This window comes from Limulus polyphemus, unplaced genomic scaffold (genome assembly GCF_000517525.1).
Source record: "Limulus polyphemus unplaced genomic scaffold, Limulus_polyphemus-2.1.2 Scaffold2724, whole genome shotgun sequence".
Taxonomy (NCBI): domain Eukaryota; kingdom Metazoa; phylum Arthropoda; class Merostomata; order Xiphosura; family Limulidae; genus Limulus; species Limulus polyphemus.
In genome coordinates, this window is record NW_013668334.1 from 85947 (window position 1) to 106045 (window position 20099).

At 34.0% G+C, this 20099-nt stretch overlaps 1 protein-coding gene across 1 annotated transcript in view; it reads left to right on the forward strand.

The window, feature by feature from the left end:
• Positions 1 to 10380: 10380 nt before the first annotated feature.
• LOC106467740 (putative protein kinase C delta type homolog) overlaps positions 10381 to 20099 on the forward strand; it is a 62843-nt gene continuing 53124 nt past the window's right edge. The window contains exons 1-2 of the mRNA XM_022395926.1: positions 10381 to 10840; positions 18460 to 18640. Coding sequence (XP_022251634.1) covers positions 18508 to 18640 — 133 coding nt within the window. The 5' untranslated portion in view covers positions 10381 to 10840; positions 18460 to 18507. The remainder of the gene's footprint in view (positions 10841 to 18459; positions 18641 to 20099) is intronic.

Sequence of the window (20099 nt, forward strand, 5' to 3'; positions counted from 1 at the left end):
TATTCAATTATGTACCAGCTGCCTTGTGTCGGCTAAAAATACGAAGAATTAAATTGTGGCGGAATGCTACAAGTTCTTCAAATACCAATAGAATGATAGGTTTCTTTTTTATGTGAGTGTAAAACACTTAAATATATCATTTCGAGAGAATACATTGATTGCAAAGAGCAATGAAAAATTGGACAAATAAACAAAACAGTTGTTCACAAACAGAAGTCTGACTTAAAACTTACTGTCCGGCTTCCAATACCCGTTTTTCATAATGCAGCTAGTTGCTTGAGTGGGTAGGAAGCATGTTTACGCCACAAAAAGACAGGAACAAAAAATCGTGGTTTATCATGCTTTTAAGTTATAACAATGGCCCGGCATGGCCAGGTGGTTAAGGCACTCGACTCGCAATGTGAGGGTCGCGGGTTCAAATCCCTGTCACACCAAACATGCTCGCCCTTTCAGCCGTGGAGGCGTTATAATGTTACGGTCAATCCCATTAAGAGTTGCCCAAGAGTTGGCGGTGGGTGGTTATGACTAGCTGCCTTCCCTCTAGTCTTACACTGCTAAATTAGGGATGGCTAGCGCATATAGCCCTCGTGTAGCTTTGCGCGAAATTCAAAAACAAACAAACAAACAAGTTATAACAAAAATTACCATTGTGATATCCACAATCCTGGATTACCTATTTCAACATTTGTCTCATTATACATTTACAAAGGAAATAAACCTCCAGCTCATACTAATTTGAACACGTTTCTGTTCTACCCCTCGATTTTAATGTGACCCATATGAAACGTTGACATAGAAACTTTGTCAGGCAAGTATAAACTTTTAAAGAGTAGCCGTTGTGGTATGCAAACTTTTTTCTAAGCTAGATGATGATTAGTGTGAATTTACAACCTTTCACATGCAATCTACAAGAACGCATTCAAAGCACTGCTCGAGAATTTAAAGAAACGTCCAGAATATACCTGAAAAATATATATTCTACTGTAATTATGGATGGACGAAATATAACAGTTTTCTGTCCTCTCATATCTTCGGTAGTTTATCTTTCTTTGTATGTGAATAATTGCCTCATTTATGAGTTTAACCTTTGATATTTTGAGGTATTTAAATCACGTTTATGTAAACGTACGGTCATGATCGATTACACATCTCCTACCTGTACTCTTTGTGTTACTACATGCCAACCACAGAGTATCATTTTCTATCTATGTAATTTAACACTCAGACTGAAGCTCAGAAATTGATTGCCTTTCAGCTGCAGCCTAAATCTGGTGTCAGATCAGAGATACAGAAGTGTGTAAAGCGTTGATGATTTATTAGATTGAAATAACGGAATTTTTAATGAGTTTCAACTTTTACTTCTGGGTAACTTTGTTGAAGTTATTTTTTTGAATTTTAACTTTAAGAATGAAAAATCTCTCAAAACTATATTTCACAAATTAAACTTCCAATTTAGCTGAATCAAAACTGTGAATTATGGGATCTCAAAAAGAAACGGTGGTTTAAACATCTTGGTCGAGATTGTAAACGCAAATAGAAATTAGTTAAATATTCCAACTACTAATTTTCCACCTAAACGGCACCTTATGTATAAACGATCAGGTCAGAATATCCTACTGACCAGAGGGAAGGCAGCCATCCAGCAGCACCCACCGCCCTAAGGGTTTTGTTTGGCTCTTTGTATCGAATAAAGGTATTGACAGTCGCTTTTATAATGCGCCCAGAGCTGAAAGTGTGGAGTGTGTTTAGCAGTATCACTTTTCGTAACCTAAACCATTCAGTCCTCATTCTGACACGTTAACCATTAGACAATAGCCATCTTGATATTTTTGGGACATGATACTAGTGTTTGCCGAGAAAAAAAATGTTAAGAAGAATTATACGAATATTTCTCGTCAATTGTTAATATTAGGACCACTTTGAAGTGTCATGACATTTTTTTTTCATATAAAACAGTTGAGGGGCCTATTTCCTGATTATTATTATTATCATCGAAAATATTTTACTAGTAAGACAATAAAGACTAAAATGATAGATCTCATTGAATTAGTTGGTAAAATGTGTCTGGTATATTCAGACTAAATGTTATATATGTTATTTCAATATCCTTCTCCTTGAAACTACATTTTCTCCTACTCACCACTATAGATCAGAAACCTCTAATATCCGTCCACGTTAAAAAAAATAAAAAATATTAATTCACTTTGTATGTTTGTGAATTTGTTTTCCCGCGAACTCCTCTCGCAGTTTTGGAGCTAGCAAGACTAAACTTGGCAGGCGGACTCTATAGACTTCCCGAGGTTATCCATTTATATATGACATAGTCCCCTACCAAGGGGGTAACAAGGTGCTCAGAACGTCACCTAGGCATGAAGAAGGTCTAGGAGTAGGTTTTAAGGGTCGCCGAACCCGAATCTAGCATCGGATTTTGTGTTACTGGTCCTTTTCGGAATTCTGGGACACCATATTTGAAACTGTGTTCATACCTCTACTCATAAACTAGCAAGATCAAACGTGGCACACGTGCTCAGATATCACAGGGAAGTGTCCCAAGGGTTTTTTTTTTCTGGTTTCGAAACCCTTTGGTTATAGCCATAGAAGTAATTGTGGATAATGAAGGAACCTCATTGGTACATTGGAATGTTTTAGAAACACGAGGTGGCCTTTAAATTCCGTAGCGGCGTGGGTGGAATTTATATTTGTGAATTTAAAGAATTTTTACTGCGTATCTGTTTCTGCAACTCTTTACAATGTAGTTCCAGGCAATGTGTGTTCATTGTCCTATAAAGTTACCAGTACTCATGGAACTAAATCCCTTGCTTACTTTGAAATGTCCAGTGGATATATTTTAAACCGCATGTAAACCTGAAACAGGGAGATTTGAGCATCGTTACAATTCTTTAAACAAATCTTAAATTAAAGACTTTATGCTGGTGTTGCTATAACACGACCGATTTACGTATTTCTTAATAAATTAAAATACATGATATCAGTATCAAGTTCAAGAACCAAGTGTGTATAATAGTTGACTTTGTTAGAAATTTGTTATTATAAACTGTGTCTGATGATATACGTTACTTTATATCTGATACTACATCAGCTTTACCTTATGTTTGGTGATACTTATTATATTATCTATAATTCTACCCGTTACTTTATGCAAAATGATAAACAAACATTACTTTATGCACAATGATACACAAACGTTACTATGCATAATGATATACAAACGTTATTTTATGCACAATGATACACACAAGTTACTTTATGCAAAATGATATAAACACGTAGCTTCGATATTCGATTCGAATGCGAATCGAAATTGGGGATTCGATTCCTTAGCTAGAGCTCCGATTCGATATTTTTGAATCAACATGAATTCCGGTAAACTTTAGAATTTAGCTTTTGATTCAGTCTATATACTGGAACCCATTTTCATGCAATAACACTTTTGTTCCATTATTGTGCCATTATTCTTTCAGATATTTAAATACAATATATCCTTTGTTTTTAGAAAGATTTACTTTTATACTCATCACTAACTGTGTGTAGAAACATGCTATATAAATAAAATGAAACATTTTCTGTATGATTTAAAATTTAGTTCAGCCTGTGTACCCTATAATCTATATATGTACAGCCGATTCGATAAAAATAAATGTGATTCGCACGACCCTAAATGATACATACACATTATTTTATACATAATGATAGTTCAGTGCTTGATTTCTAAAGAAAGTTTAGGAACTCACGATATCATTTCATCAAACAGTAAAAATTAAGTAAGTATAACGTACCAGTGTGTTTTTAGTTAATGAAAACTAGAAAGAAAAAAAACGAACAAGACGAAATATTAACAAAATAAGTCAAAGAAATAGGAAACTAAAACAACAAAAAAGATGTTTTAAAAACTGGTGACATTGAAAAACTATTTTTCAATATATCATCCATTGTTACTACAGCGTATCGCAAAACTAATCAGCTAATCATACTGTGCTGTAGGGGCGTGCAACGATGGCGTAAGTAATAATAACGCAATGTGCTTTGTGTTAACAAAAAAAGAAAAAAGAGAAGTACGTACGGTACGACTTTGTCTTTCGCTTCACTCATGGTGTGTGTGTGTATTACTTCATTTAAGCAGATTAGAGTCCCCTGGGGCTCGATTCTCCGTGGTGGACAAGAGCGCAGATAGCCTATTGGATAGCCTTGTTGTATTGTGCCTAAACAAAAATAATAGGATTATTTATTTGCCCTTTTTATGCCCAGTGTTTATCGAACATGAAGGGGAATAAATTAAATTATTTCTATGGAAAATGTTGCAGACACACACAATAAATCGACAAAAATACCTAATGTTTCATTCCATTTTATGCTCAGGCAGCGTGATGCAACATTCAAGAACGAGATCACACCGATATTCTTTGATACATTTTCACATGCGCGTAGACAAATCCGAACATAGTTTTGTTATAAAAAGATTTCCATTTATTCTCAGAAAGGTTCCAAAAATTGTGGAACGTCATTACGACTACCAAAATAACAGCCGGTGCATTCCGTTAGGACTCGAACGCTGGTTGATACACCTTACTTTTTACTTTATGTCCGGTGACACACCATACTTTATTTCTAATCATATACAGACACACACGTTACTTTATGTCTGGTGATGTGTGTATCATCAGACATAAAATATTGTGTAAATATCACCAGACATAAAGTAACGTGTGTGTCTGTATATGATTAGAAATAAAGTATCGTGTGTCACCGGACGTAAAGTATCGTGTGTGTGTGTATATGATTAGAAATAAAGTATGGTGTGAACGAGTGCATGTAGCATCAGACATAAAGTATTGTGTATGTATCATCACACATAAAATATTGTGTAAATATCACCAGACATAAAGTATTGTGTATGTATCATCACACATAAAATATTGTGTAAATATCACCAGACATAAAGTAACGTGTGTGTCCGTATATGATTAGAAATAAAATATTGTGTAAATATCACCAGACATAAAGTATTGTGTATGTATCATCACACATAAAATATTGTGTAAATATCACCAGACATAAAGTAACGTGTGTGTCCGTATATGATTAGAAATAAAATATTGTGTAAATATCACCAGACATAAAGTAACGAACTTTATGTCTAATGGTACAAACATTACTGTATGCCTAATGACAAATACACGTAACTTTATGTCTGGTGATGCATACACGTTACTTTATGTCTAATAGTACTCACACAATACTTTATGTCTGATGATACATACCGAATACTTTATGTCTGATGCTACATGCACACGTTACTTTATGTCTAATGGTACAAACATTACTATATGCCTAATGACAAATACACGTAACTTTATGTCTGGTGATACACGTTACTTTATTTTTGATAATATACATTACATTATGTCTGATGATACAAATATGTTACTTTATTTTTGATAATATACATTACATTATGTCTGATGATACAAATACGTTACTTTACGTCTAAATATATATTCGCTAAGAACTTAAATCATTTGGGACGTATTCCCTGCTCATTACAGGAAGAGTACTATTAATTTATACCATAATAATAGACGATAAACGTTAAAGTTTAACGTTCTTGATATGCGTTTGCAAGTTTCAAACTAATAAAATTAGTTCGCACTGATACAGTCGAAGCGAATCAAATCAGCTATCCGAAACCCAATCTTCGTAATAAACATTTTATAGATTAAAATACTTGGCTCATCCGAAAGGCTAGGACCGTTTCAATGGCAACTTAACGTGAAGTCATTTTAAAACTCAATATAGATAAATGAGTCGTGGCAATCACTTTAAAATACTTTATATTATTAATAGTGTTCAGATACTGTTTTTTGTTTTAATTTTATGAAGCCACTGTCACAAACTTCTTTTCAATTTAACAGTTTGACATCTCCAAGAAGTTTGTTTGCTTGTTTGAAGTTAAACACAAAGCTACACAATCAATGGGCTATCTGTGCTCTGCCAACCACGGGTGTCGAAACCTGGTTTCTAGCGTTGTAAGTCTGCAGACATACCACTGTGCTACTGAAGAGGGGGGGGGGGCACACTCCTAGAAGGAGCTAATTTTAAGTTTGCATCAACGATTAATTAGAATGGTTATTTGAAACACATAATAACGCCGATCTGCAGAAACGAAACAGGACCGGGCGTCGACCAATAATTAACATGCCAGTTGTCGACCTGTTCTACACTTTGGAGTCCTGGGTGCATTATAAGGGTGACGGTGAAATATCACTACTCGAAAAGACAAGAGTAGCCCAGAGTTGGCGGTGGGTTCTTTTGACTAGCTGGCTTCCCTCTAGTCTATTACTTCAAATTTTGGGACTGTTAGCGCAGATAGCCATTGAGTAGCTTTGCACAAATGTCTGGAAAACAAAGAAACAAGAAATAAAACCAGTCCATTATGACATGTAACATTTATGTTGAAACAATATCAAACAAAACTGTCCACGGTGAGTTACTTTACGTGTATCACTTCTTATGATGAAATAACTTGCCTGTACGGAATAGAATACTCATTTTCTAACTATTTCTTTGTATCAGTTGTTTACTTTTCTAAATTTTGAGCTACTCTCGTTTGTAGGATTTGACTGTCACTCTTATAGTGCATCCTAAAAGAATTTTTGCGGTAGCAGTCACGAACCACGAACTCCACAGTCCCGGCACACTAACCGCTAGATCACGTTCATATTAGTTAGAATGAGATTCTAAAAAAAAAAAACTACAAGAAAATATGTACAATTTACTTTGTTTTTCGTTATCGCCTAACATTATTGTTCAACTTCTGGGATTAAGGCAGTCTGTTCTGCTAAAACCGTTTCCTTCCACCTCACATCAGTACAAACTGTTTGGTTTCACTACCATATCTGAGATTGAAAAAGAGTCGTTTCTGGACAAACTATTTGGATTCATTCCACATCTGGGATTGAAGGAGAGATTTCTATACAAAATGTTTGGTTCCCCATCACACCTAAACTGAAAGAATCATTCCTGTATAGTCTATTAAGTTTAAAAGTAGCGTTTTTTCCTTTCCTTTTCTTTTCGAAACTAATTTTGTTCTGCATAGGGCAATATAAAGAGATAAAATAAAATAGAAACATAATGAAGTCGTAATAGATAATGTATTGAACTTTGGTTATGTTCCAACATTTCCCCTAAACCTTTAATTTTTGTCATCTTGTTTTTGTATTGGACATTTTGCTCAATAATAGGAAAAGTCTAAAAGCAAACTGATATTAAACGAATTCGCTGATGAATATACATTGTAACAAAAATATGTGTCAGTGGAGTTCTTACTAAAATGTGGAGATCAGATTCATAACTAAGTGAGTGAATCAGTTCATATGAAGCCTAGAAGAAGTGTAAATATACAGTTACTACCATTTAATGAACAGGAAGCGAAAGCAAAATGAATCGTCGTATTTTCGAGTCTCTTCATTCGGAACTTTTGTTGGAACTTAGTTCTTTGTTTATTGGAGCAGATGATAAAATTACCTTATACATTCATAACTCTAACGATTTTAACAACAGTTTCTATACTTGTTCAAGTTGTAAACATTACTTCTACTTCGGAGATAAAGATTTGAAACAACTTGGAGAGACATAAGATCAGTCTATCTTTAATTTCAATTTCCAGCTATCGTCAACTTGATAAAGAAAGTGATGTGGTTTAGGGGTAGAAGCAACAATGAGGGAAGATGTGTTTGTAAGACTTAAGGAGATTTAAGTAAAATCATCGCTAAAGGATGCAACCTTGAAAGCCATTAATGATTTTTTCCAACCTGAGGTTTGGTAGCTCGATAGCATAATGGACGAGCATGTTCGATGACGGGATTCGAACACGCTACCTGCAATTTACGAGTCGAGTGTTCTAACCACCAGGCTATACCATACAGAGTTCGGTAGTCATCCTTGTTATGAATGTTGATTTATGGCATTATGTACTTTTTGTCAGTATGTTAAACAAAAAGCCGTACAAAAGGTTATCTGTGTTGTGCCCACCACGGGTATCGAAACTCTGTTTTTAGCGTTATAAGATTTCAGACATACTGCTTAGCCACATGGGGGCATGTTATATGGAATTGACTCCATTAATTTATAAGTTACTTTATATTTTAATGTTGATCTATACAAGAAACTTACTTTTGATAAGAATTTACTACAGTAAAGGAGATGAACTCATATTTTAGTCCTAACAGAATGGTAGTTAAATTTCAGTTAAGCTTTTGTTTTATTAGCTTGATGTATCAATTGACTTTCGCACGATTCAATAGAAACATTTTAATCTTACTCTCATTTTTAGTCTTAATGGTATTGATTTGAAACCACAATGGATAAACTAAAAATAAATATGTAAAAACAAACAAACAGCAACAACATTTGTAGTTAACTTGTTTTTTATAACAATTTTTAGGCCAATGGTGTTCCAATATTTTGCCGGCGTTCGGTATGTAAAACACAAGTTTTTAAAGTATTATACTGCCTACATAAATAACATTCATAGAACTTTTTGTCTCTGATCATCCAGCCCGACTGATGAGTTTGGTATTGAATGGAAAACTTACTTGGCAGTGACTTCTGGGAGACATAAGATAGATCTGAAATGCTATTTTTCAGACCTATGATTTCGATTTGCAATGAGCAAAGTAACCAAAATGTGATTTAAAAACATCAGCAATTAATTTATTTTTGTATCAGTATGTTAGACAATCATTTTAGTGAAGTGACGTGACTGGACAGTTGAGAAAGTCAAGACGTTAATATTATTAATATTAATGGAAATGAAAAAGGAATGGTGAAAAATGGAATAGATTCGCAAAACTCCGACAGCGACATCTAGGCAATGAGTTAAAATATATATATATACATATGTATATATAAGTTCTAGGACTTTTTCTGTGCATGGCCTATCAACACGGGACGTTTAAAATAAAATGAGCCATTAGTACAATACTTAGCCTGGTACATCTCACAGAGAGTCTATAAAAAGAAAGACTATTGTAAATATTTATCTGATGGGTTCTGAAATGATTTCCTTTTATTTCCTAACCTCAGATGATAACGATAGAAATTATCCGCTGTAAGGTGAGTTTGAACAAATCCAAATTATTCATTTTATTAGTGAGTCGTTTTGAAAGGATTGTTTTTTGTTGTTTTTTTGCAGACTACGTAAACAATTCATGATAAGGAAAAGGCGGAATATACCCAAACATTTGATCATTTTATGCAGGTTATGTCTTCAAACTATTTTCTTTATTGGCTTACCTCCAGGTAATAGAAGCCTTAGAAGTTAAAGAAAAAGAGATTGAACAATTCCAAACAACTAATTATTTGAAGCTGTACGGGTCTTCAAGACATTTTCTGTATTGGTTTACCTCCAGGGTAATAGAAGCCTTAGAAGTTAAAGAAAAACAGATTGAACAATTCCAAACAACTAATTATTTGAAGCTGTACGGGTCTTCAAGACATTTTCTGTATTGGTTTACCTCCAGGTAATAGAAGCCTTAGAAGTTAAAGAAAAACAGATTGAACAATTCCAAACAACTAATTATTTGAAACTGTACGGGTCTTCAAGACATTTTCTGTATTGGCTTACCTCTAGATAATAGAAGTTTTACATGATACGAAATAATTAATTATTAATCGGAAACATTCTATTACGGCATATATATAATAACAATTAGAGTACCAACAGAGAAACTTGATAACCTGAATACTTCCGGAATGTAGGCCACAATTCAGTCCTGAAGAGCCCCCCACTGGCACTGCGGTATGTTTGCGGACTTATAACGCTAGAAACCGGGTTTCGATACCTGTGGTGTGTAGAGCACAGATAGCCCATTGTGTAGCTTTGTGCTAACTTCGAACAAAACAAAAAACACTCTTGAAGAAGGAAGATATACCTTTGGAAAGTGCTTCAGCTATCAAGTTTCTTTACATGAAATTTTGTTACTTTTTATCGACATGTTTGTGTGAAGTATCATGAAAAAATCAATGTACTATGTGACGTGGTACTCGGTATATGTCAAACTCCAAGAACTACCTCAGTCAAATGATATCACACATCATGTGTAATAATAGGTAGGCAAACAACAATTTTATAAGCACAATGAAGAATTTTGTTGATGGTGGAGCATACTATATGTTTGGACAGAAGAAGACAGACCAATGTTCTGTTGAAACATGTAATATGTTCCAACATCAATAAAATTATTCCTTATGCTGACAAAACGTTGTTTTCCTTAGTATTATTATATTTGCATAATGTACTTCAAATACATTGTGTGTAGTATCGATATTTTACAATTCAGGATATATCCAAGATCGTAGGTAATTCAACAGCGTGGGTAACTCAATCTATTCATAATGTTGGCTATTCTGATTGATGAGAGAACCGTGAAAATAGCTTGCTCTATATTGTTTGTAGCTTGGCTATACTGAAATTGGGAAGGATTTATGAAGAACTATAGAATCTATTTTAGTTTAATAAATAAGCCCGCCAGACTCCTGCCCTAAACAGACCTAACGCTAGCAGATAGTAACAGGAAATGACGTGAGCGAACTTCCTCCAGACATTGATTCCGCATGATGCTCAACATATTAGTTACTCTTGAGCTATCACTGCTAAAAGACAGCTGGAAACGTTTGCTTTGTATACTCGTAAGACACAGGTTTCTAAGATACTAACTTTCAGCCTGTTAGCTCTAGCGTTACGTGAAACAAGTTATCAAATTTGAAGTAGCACGTCCATAACTATTTCTTGACGTTCATTTCAACAAACTGTCTGGTGATGGTAAGTTTCGTATGTGTAAGTGGTCAGTTCATAAATATGTGATAAAGGGTAAAATGGTAAAGTATTATCATTCCTGCTTACCACTAACATTATAAGTCAGAAACCACGTTAATCTTTAAGCACGATACAAGATTTATGTTACCAACAACTGTTGAAACGTGAACTCTGAAATTAACATACTTTCGGCAGTAGAATTTAACATTTTTCAAGTGTAAAGGCATTTTATTAAATTATGTTATACTTTATTGATAGTCTATGCTAGTAGCTTGTTAGGCTTAATTAAAAAAAACAATGTTATAATATTAATTAATTAATATTTAATAATTTTCAGTAGGCCAAAATTATTCAACGGTCTCTAAAACACTTGGATTCAGATATAAGGACCTCTGACACATCTTCTAAATGAACAATAATTCTAATAATAACCGAGGTTATTTTACAGGTATTTTTTCTAAACATTGTTTCTTTTTTTAAAGTTGATGCGGTTCTGTACCGTTATATAACTGTTGCGTTTATCATCCTCATTATTCGAGGTATAATATATTATATTATATTTCTGACTTTATCATCTCGTGCCATTGCACATTGTCTCCTGTGTAACGTCATCACACATTATTTCCCGCGTAACGTTATTGCACATTGTATTCTGTGTAACCTTAAAGCATATTGTTTCTTATATAACGTTATTGCACATTGTAATCTGTGTAATCTCAAAGCATATTGTTTCTTATATAACGTCATGGCACATTGTTTCCTATGTAATGCCATGACACAATGTTTCCTGTGTAACGTCATCGCACAATGTTTTCTATGCAACCTCATCACACATTGTTTCCTAGGTAACGTCATGGTACATTGTTTCCTATGTAACGTCATGACACATTGTTTCCTATGTAACGTTATCGTACATTGTTTTCTATGTAACCTCATCGCACATTGTTTCCTAGGTAACGTCATCGCACATTGTTTCCTATTTCATCTCATCGCTCATGCCAATCTAGTCTTCATTCTTTATTGATAAAATTTATGAATGTTTTTGTTGTTGAAATGCTTTGCCGATTTTCTTTAACTACTGAAGTCAGAGCAGAAAAACCTGACAGAAGATAGACAAGTAAAGAACTAAAGATGGAGGAATGTATAGACAGATAGATATGTGTAGCCACACATTACTGCAAGTGAAGAAATAGAGATAGTGGAATGTATAGACAGATAGATATGTGTAGCCATACATTACTGCAAGTGAAGAAATAGAGATGGAGGAATGTATAAGTAATGTGTGGCTACACATATTTATCTGTCTATACATTCCTCCATCTCCGTTTCTTCACTTGTAGTAACGTGTGGCTACACATATTTATCTGTCTATACATTCCACTATCTCTATTTCTTTACTTGCAGTAATGTGTGGCTACACATATCTATCTGTCTATACATTCCACTATCTCTATTTCTTTACTTGCAGTAATGTGTGGCTACACATATCTATCTGTCTATACATTCCACTATCTCCGTTTCTTCACTTGTAGTAACGTGTGGCTACACATATTTATCTGTCACAAGTGAAGGAATAGAGATGGAGGAATGTACAGACAGATAAATATGTGTAGCAACACATTACTGCAAGTAAAGAAATAGAGATAGTGGAATGTATAGACAGATAGATATGTGTAGCCACACATTACTGCTGGTAAAGAAATAGAGATACTGGAATGTATAGACAGATAGATATGTGTAGCCACACATTATTGCAATGACAGTATTTAATTTTATTGGTAAATCAAGCCAAAGAAAAGTAATTAAATTATATCGATGCCTTTTATATTTATTTTAGTTGGGGATTTTTCTCTAATGGCGTCTTTATTAAAGGACTTTTATAAAGCATTTATTGTAAACCACAAAATGCATCGTCCAACACTAATTACGACGTTTATATCATTTGCTTAGAAATAAGTTACTATTTATAGGAAAGCATGTTGGAAAGGTATATGGGTTTACTTTGTACCTACTACTGATCCAGCTCAATAAAACTTTAAATGACATTGCGGACAAAGTCAATACTAAAACGACTCAATCAATTTCCAGTCTGGAAACTTATACGTCATTCGTTAACAAAACTTCATTTGTTATATCCGAAACATCTCACTTGTTTTTAGTTTTTAATTGTTTTTTTTTCTATTAACTTTGCAGAAAACAGAATTATCCACGTATTTTGCTTTTTATCCAGAACTTTTTAATACTGGATAATAGTCTCCAAATGTATATAGACTATTGAACATAGAAACGACAAACTTAATGAGATTACTAGACTTTCTTAATACTAAATAATAATATTCAACAGTATATATATCATATTGATCATAGAAACGGTAAACATAATGGGATAAATATACTTTTTTTTTAAATACTAGATGGTAATCTCCAAATGTATACAAACTGTTGAACATAGAAATGGTCAACATAATGTGATAACAGGTCTTTTTAACATTAGATAATAATCTACAAACGTATATAGACTTATTAAGAATAAAAAATAAAAACGACGTGTTTTTTTGGCTCAAAACCTTTATTAAATATTTTAGCAGATTAATTTCGATAACACACTTACCATAATCAGGGCTAATGGCTACGGGGTTAGATTGGCTTATATTAAACTCCAACTGTTAATGGATAAGTTCATTTTTAAAACAAGGTCAGGAGACAAAGGGAGGAAGGTTAGTAAATTTCTAACAAATGGATACTTAAGTTATTCCAATATGACACGTTGATTGGTCTATTGTCTCTATTTATGGTACAAATCTGTTTCTAATGATGTATTTCTTAAAATTTTCACATTTTCCAACTATAATTACCATTACAATTCCAGAAATATTCAGCTACAGTTTTTATACATTATACCATAACTACAACTGATTTGATAAATACTGTCTTGTTCTTCAATCTTTTTTGGATCTTTGAGTATTTTAAAATTATTAACAGTTTTGTTTTAAGGAATGAAAACTAAAATTACCTTTTAACCATTTAATATGAATGTTTAGCATTTATTTTTTTCGAAATTACAAGAAAAGAAACCGTATTAATGAACTTATTTTGATATGATGGATCTAATAGAGTTAATTTAGACTACTTCATTTGTAGATGTTTGTCCTTCATTGTTTGGAAACTTCTGTCAGCAATTATAGGGTCATAACATCTCTCCTCTGCTACTGCTTTTAAATAATTATTTTGTTTGTTTATATCTGTGTTATCAGAACATGCAGTAATAGCCTGCCAAGCATAGTTGTAAAATGTGCTTAGTTTCTGACTTAAAGAGTGGTTGGAGTTGCAATGTGTTGGCATGCTGGCAGCAACAGGTTTGCAAAAGTGTTTTAATTTTAACTTATTGTCACATTTGATAACGAGTACATCTAAGAAGGGCCCGGCATGGCCAGGTGGTTAAGGCGCTCGACTCGCAATCTGAGGTTCGCGGGTTCGAATCCCCGTCACACCAAACATGCTCGTCCTTTCAAAGAGGGAAGGCTGTTAAGTGGGTTGCACAGAAGAAACAGCTTGAGAAACGATGGCAGAGCAAGATCTGCCATCGGCTCAACGATCCGCAGGGACTATGAGAAAAAAAAAATCTAAGAAGGCTAATTCATGTATATTGGACTCCATAGTGATTGTATTTCCTTCATTATTACCATTCATGTAGTTTAATAATTCCTTAATGGTCGCCACACCACAAAGTGTCTTCTGTATCCTATAGGTTTTATTAAAGCTTTTTTTTTATTAATCTGGAATTTTTAAAGCTATCCATATATATATATATATGTATATATCACTCTAATCAGGATATAAAGGGGATCCAATTGCTAGACCTTTAACTTGTTGATAAACTTTATCATTAATTTTAAATAAATAATTTTTCAACACAAAGTCATATATAACTGACTAATTCTTTGCTGTATTTCAAAGGTGAGTTTCAATGTCAAGTAATATTCCGAATAAAGTATTTAACGCTTTGATCGTTATTTGATCGTCATTCTTATAGTTCATCCACAGTGCTTAGCGTGTTTATGCGACAACGGCAAGAGAACCGTAAATCATTGGATTCACGGTCCGGGCTCGTTAACCAATAGCGCCTTACATTGTGACGTGATTTGCTTGTTGGTTGTGTGTTTATTCGGGCATGTCCATTGTTGTTTTACATGTTTATTTTAGTTTAAACAGAAAACTTCACATTCAGCTGCTTGCGCTGTGCTCATCACAAGGATTGAACCCCGAGTTCTAGAGTTACCTTGAGCGGTTATTCCTTAATCATCGCCACACTTTATGTCGGGTAGATTAATTTTAACTGGAAATCGAACAGTGTAAGTTAAAAATGGAGGTGCAGAAAAAGCATCTCAATCCAGCATTCATGGAATGTTGAGAAACCCAAGGGTGGCAGACAATTTCAGATTCCTAACAGTGAAGTAGTGAAGCCATCACTCTCTAAAACCAAAGATATTTATCGATCTAGTCATTTTTATCGCCATTTTTTAATCAAAAATAATTTAGTAAAGAATATTTATCAGACAGTAATGATCAAGTTTTTAATAAACTTTGTTTTAGTAAAACATTATGTATAAAATAAAGAACATATTTCACTGCTCTTAAAAACTTTTTGAAATATTATTTTTTATATCTGCATGATAAATATCAATAAATCAGCGAAACTAAATATTCTGGAAAACTTGCATGGCCAGGTGGTTAGGACGCTCGACTCGCAATCGCGGGTTCGAATCCCCGTCACCCCAAACATGCTCGCCCTTTTAGCCGTGGGTGCGTTATCACACTATTCGTTGGTAAAAGAATAGCCCAAGAATTGGCGGTGGGTGGTGATGACTAGCTGCCTTCCCTCTAGTCTTACACTACTAAATTAGGGACGACTAGCGCAGATAACCCTCGTGTAGCTTTGCGCGAAATTCAAAAGAAACAAACTTTTTCCCCATTTTCTGCGACGTTTGCGAAAATCTGAAAAGTGTTGCTAGTGATATAATTTCCTGTTTTTAAACGAATAATTTTACAATACAATAGTCATTAATGCTTCCTGTATCTGAGCCCAGGGAAAAAGAATGAGTGGAAAAATAGTGGATATTTTAACATTATGTCTGTGAAAATATATTGACTGAATTCCAAAATCATTTGCATAAAAACATTTGAATGCACGTTTAGTAAAACAACTTTTTACATTTTTTTAAGCTCACAAACAAATGTCTTGAAGGTCTTAGAGGTACTGCAACTTATGGTACTGTATTTTTATAATCATGATGAAAGTGAGTTAAAGATGAATCAATTCTTCTTCTTTGACTAACTGTTGTTCACGTGATATCCTCAGTGTTAATATCACCTCATGAAGTTCTGTGAGAATTCCTGTAACTTGATAGCTGTAAGTCGAGACTAGAAATCGCTTAACTCTGCCGCTTTCTACGGACTACTCCGAAGATTAAACTTACCAATTTTGATAGGATAATAGTATATCAAGTTTGTACGGTAAAAAAAGAATAAAATCAACCATGAAGATCTTTTATAAACTAACAGTGAACAGGCCCGAACTTTAATTTTATTGTTATCAGCAGAGTTGTGCAGCTTCTTTTTTTTTCTTTTTGTGAAGTGACGTAAAATAAACCCAAAATTAACATAAGAACTTAGACTGATTTTACAGAATCGCCTACAACCTGGCATGTCTTGGTAGATAGGGCACTCGACTCGCAATCTTCCGTTCGCAGTTTCGAATCCCGGCATTGAACATACTCGCCCTTTCAACCGTGAGGGTGTTATAATGTGACGATCAATCACACTAAATGTTTGTAAAGAGAAGTCCGATAGTTGAAGGTGGGTAGTATTGACAAGGTGCCTTCCCTCTAGTCTACCACTTTAAAATTAGGGACGGTTAGCGCAGATAGCCATCGAGTCGTTTTGCGGGAAATTAAAACAAACAAACAAGCACTGCCTGCTTAAAACAAACCTCATTACGAGGAGACCCAGCATAGCCATATGGTTAGGGCGTTCGACTCGCAATCTGCGGGTCGCGGGTTCGAATCCTCGTCCCACCAAACATGCTCGCCCTTTCAGCCGTGGGAACGTTATTATGGAACGGTCAATCCCACTATTCGTTGGTAAAAAAAAAGTAGCCCAAGAGTTGACGGTGTGTGGTGATGACTAGCTGCCTTCTCTCTAGTCTTTCACTGCTAAATTGGGACGGCTAGTGCAGATAGCCCTCGTGTAGCTTTGCGCGAAATTCATAACAAACAAACAAAAATTACGAGAGTAGTGCAGGAAAATTACATATTTTCCCTTGTACGTGTACGTGTACCTGTAAGAAGTATATAATCATGCATATTTTCCCTTGTACCTGTACCTGTGAGAAGTATATAATCATTCGGATCAAAATAAGCATTAGTTCATCTGTTTTGTTGCTAACCGCAAAGCAGCACAATTGGATGTCTGTGCTCTGGCCACTACAGGGATCAAACCTCGAATTTAAGCATTATCAGCCAACAGTCTTACAGCTGAGTCACTGGTGGACATAAGTGTTGCAGAAAACTCTATTTGTAGTAGAAATTATTTATAATTGAAGTATAGGTTATGAACAGGCGTGTGTGAGTTTACATATTTTCTGAAAGAACTAAGCTAGATATTGAAAACTTGATAAGTAGTCCATCAGTATGGTTTTGCATGGTTTTACCTTATGACAATAGATGACCTTTTCCATAAATAATACATTGATGGTTTTTGTGACAAAAACACTTATGACAATATTTTCATTAATTAATAATCAAACTGCTAAAAGTCGAAATTCATTGCAAGAGGGCAGGCTACTCATTGTAATTTGTTTATTGTTTTCTATTACGGGACATCAAACCCTTGATTTTTTTCTGTTACAAGACAACACATTTTTGATTGTTCTTCAGGTATAAGATATCACATCTTTTGATTGTTTTCTCTTACAACACATCAAAGCTTTGATTGTTTACTGTTACAGACATCAACGTTTTTATTGTTTATTGCTACAGACATCAAAGTCACATATATATTTGATTTTTTACTGTTACAAGACATGAAAGCTTTAATTGTTTTATGTCACAAGACATGAAAGCTTTGATTGTTTTATATCACAAGACTCCATAACATTGATTGTTTTATTTTGCAACACATCATAACATTGATTCTTTACTGTTACAAGTTATAAAAGCCTTGGTTATTTTTATCAAAACACTCCATAGCGTTGATTGTTTTATTTGCAACACATCATAATCTTGACTGCTTACTATTACAACACATCCAATCCTTGGCTGTTTTCTGGTACAAGACATCAACGCCTTGATTGTTGTCTGATGCAAGACATCAAAGTTTTGATTGTGTTATGTTACAAGATATTAAAGGCTATATTTTTTACTCTTATAAACGTCAGAGGATTTATTGTTTTATGTTAAAAGACATAAGTAATATTAGAAGTATTACTGATCCGTTGACAAGGTATGTTTATTCAGACCTAATGTGTATAGCTTAGAACCGAGTAATATCAGGAGTACGACTGTTCTTTTGGTAATAATTTGAAGGTAGTTGATTATGTTTTTCCTTCTCTTTTTTTTCACAAACAGCCGAAAAGGTTATACACTACTGAATTGTAGCACGTGTCTCAAAAGAAAATGGCGGGGAAAGGTTTCGTGCGAGTAAAACTGCTTCAAGTAGAGTTTGGAGACGAAGTGACTAATGGGTCAGCCTCAGACATAATCGATCCTTTCTGTGCTGTGAATCTCAAGGAAGCAGTGGAGATACCAGGTATCATACATTCTAATTCAAATTAACCAGAAAATCCTTTCTATCTTCTATAATATCATCTTAAGCGTTTCAAACTCCTATTGTGAACTATACAACAACATTGTAATTATAATGGGATCCTAGATTATAATATATTAAAAACTAACTCAAACCTTTGACTTTTTGCTTTCCCAGAGAAGTAAAAATGTGATAACATACGTCAAAGCTGTTCAGCATTTACTTAGCTTTATTTTTGACTTACATAAAGTGTTCAATTTCAAATAAATTATATACACAAAATTAATTAATTTCCTCTCCGGCCTAAAAATTTAGTTAAATTGATAGGAAGAGCAGATATCAATAATTTGTCATTGGATCCATTAGAGTTGGGCTGGTGCGGAAAAATAAAGCAAACAGCTTACTCAAGCCATAAATGTAGTTATTAGTGACATCAATGTCTTTTTACTACTCTACTCTTAGCTCCTAAACTACTTCTCGAAAAAATAAAAATTATCTTTCTTAATAGATGTAAAGTCATTGTCAGGATATAACTGGTAAATTAAAATGTCTACCAAGGTGAGAACATTGGTTTCAAATACACTGACACAAAGTGCTTAAAACGTTCACAAAATACTCATTTTTGTAACTTCAACTAAGATCTTATGTGCATGGTACAACATCAAACAATATTAGGAGTACTAATGATTCTTGATAAAGAAAGTTTACTCAGATTATATGCGTTTGGCACAGCATAAAGCAATATAAGGTTCTCTGCTGATCACTTGACAAAAATGGTTTACTTAAATCTTATGTGTATGGCACAACATCAAGCAATATTAAGAGTACTATTGATCAGTGGCGCATAAGAATACCAAAAATAAAAAAAATAAAAAATAAAAATACCACCTATGTATGGAATGTTCTGCTCTTATAGATGTAATTCTGAAACATTCTGTAAATAAAATATCGCCTTTGAGATGCCGTCACCGTAGACAAGATGCCGCCTCTATACATGGGATTTATATCGTGCTAAATCTGCCATAGAATGTCAAACAAAACATAATTCATTCATTACTGGCTGAAATCTCACATCCATATACAGCTGATAGAAACAATTTAGCAACGGATCTCCATGTAAATACAAAGACGCCATCATGCCAGCGTGATTTTCAAGCATTCTGTTTGGCTAGACGGCAATAAATCTATTTATACCTTCAATAGACTTGAAAATCAAACGCAAATATTAGGAGTACAATAAATAATTTTATTAATTTGTAGTGGATTTTATTTGTTCTATTTCACCATTATTCTCTCTGCGTTATTGGACAATATCATATAAGGTACGAGCGAATCCAGTATGTGGTTTGTTTGTGTTTATAGTATATTTTGACGGTATCTATTAAATTTTGACTTAACATTTACATTATTTTTTTTTATCCCGGTCATGATGTTTTGGTTATAGCTAAAGCTCGCAGTACTT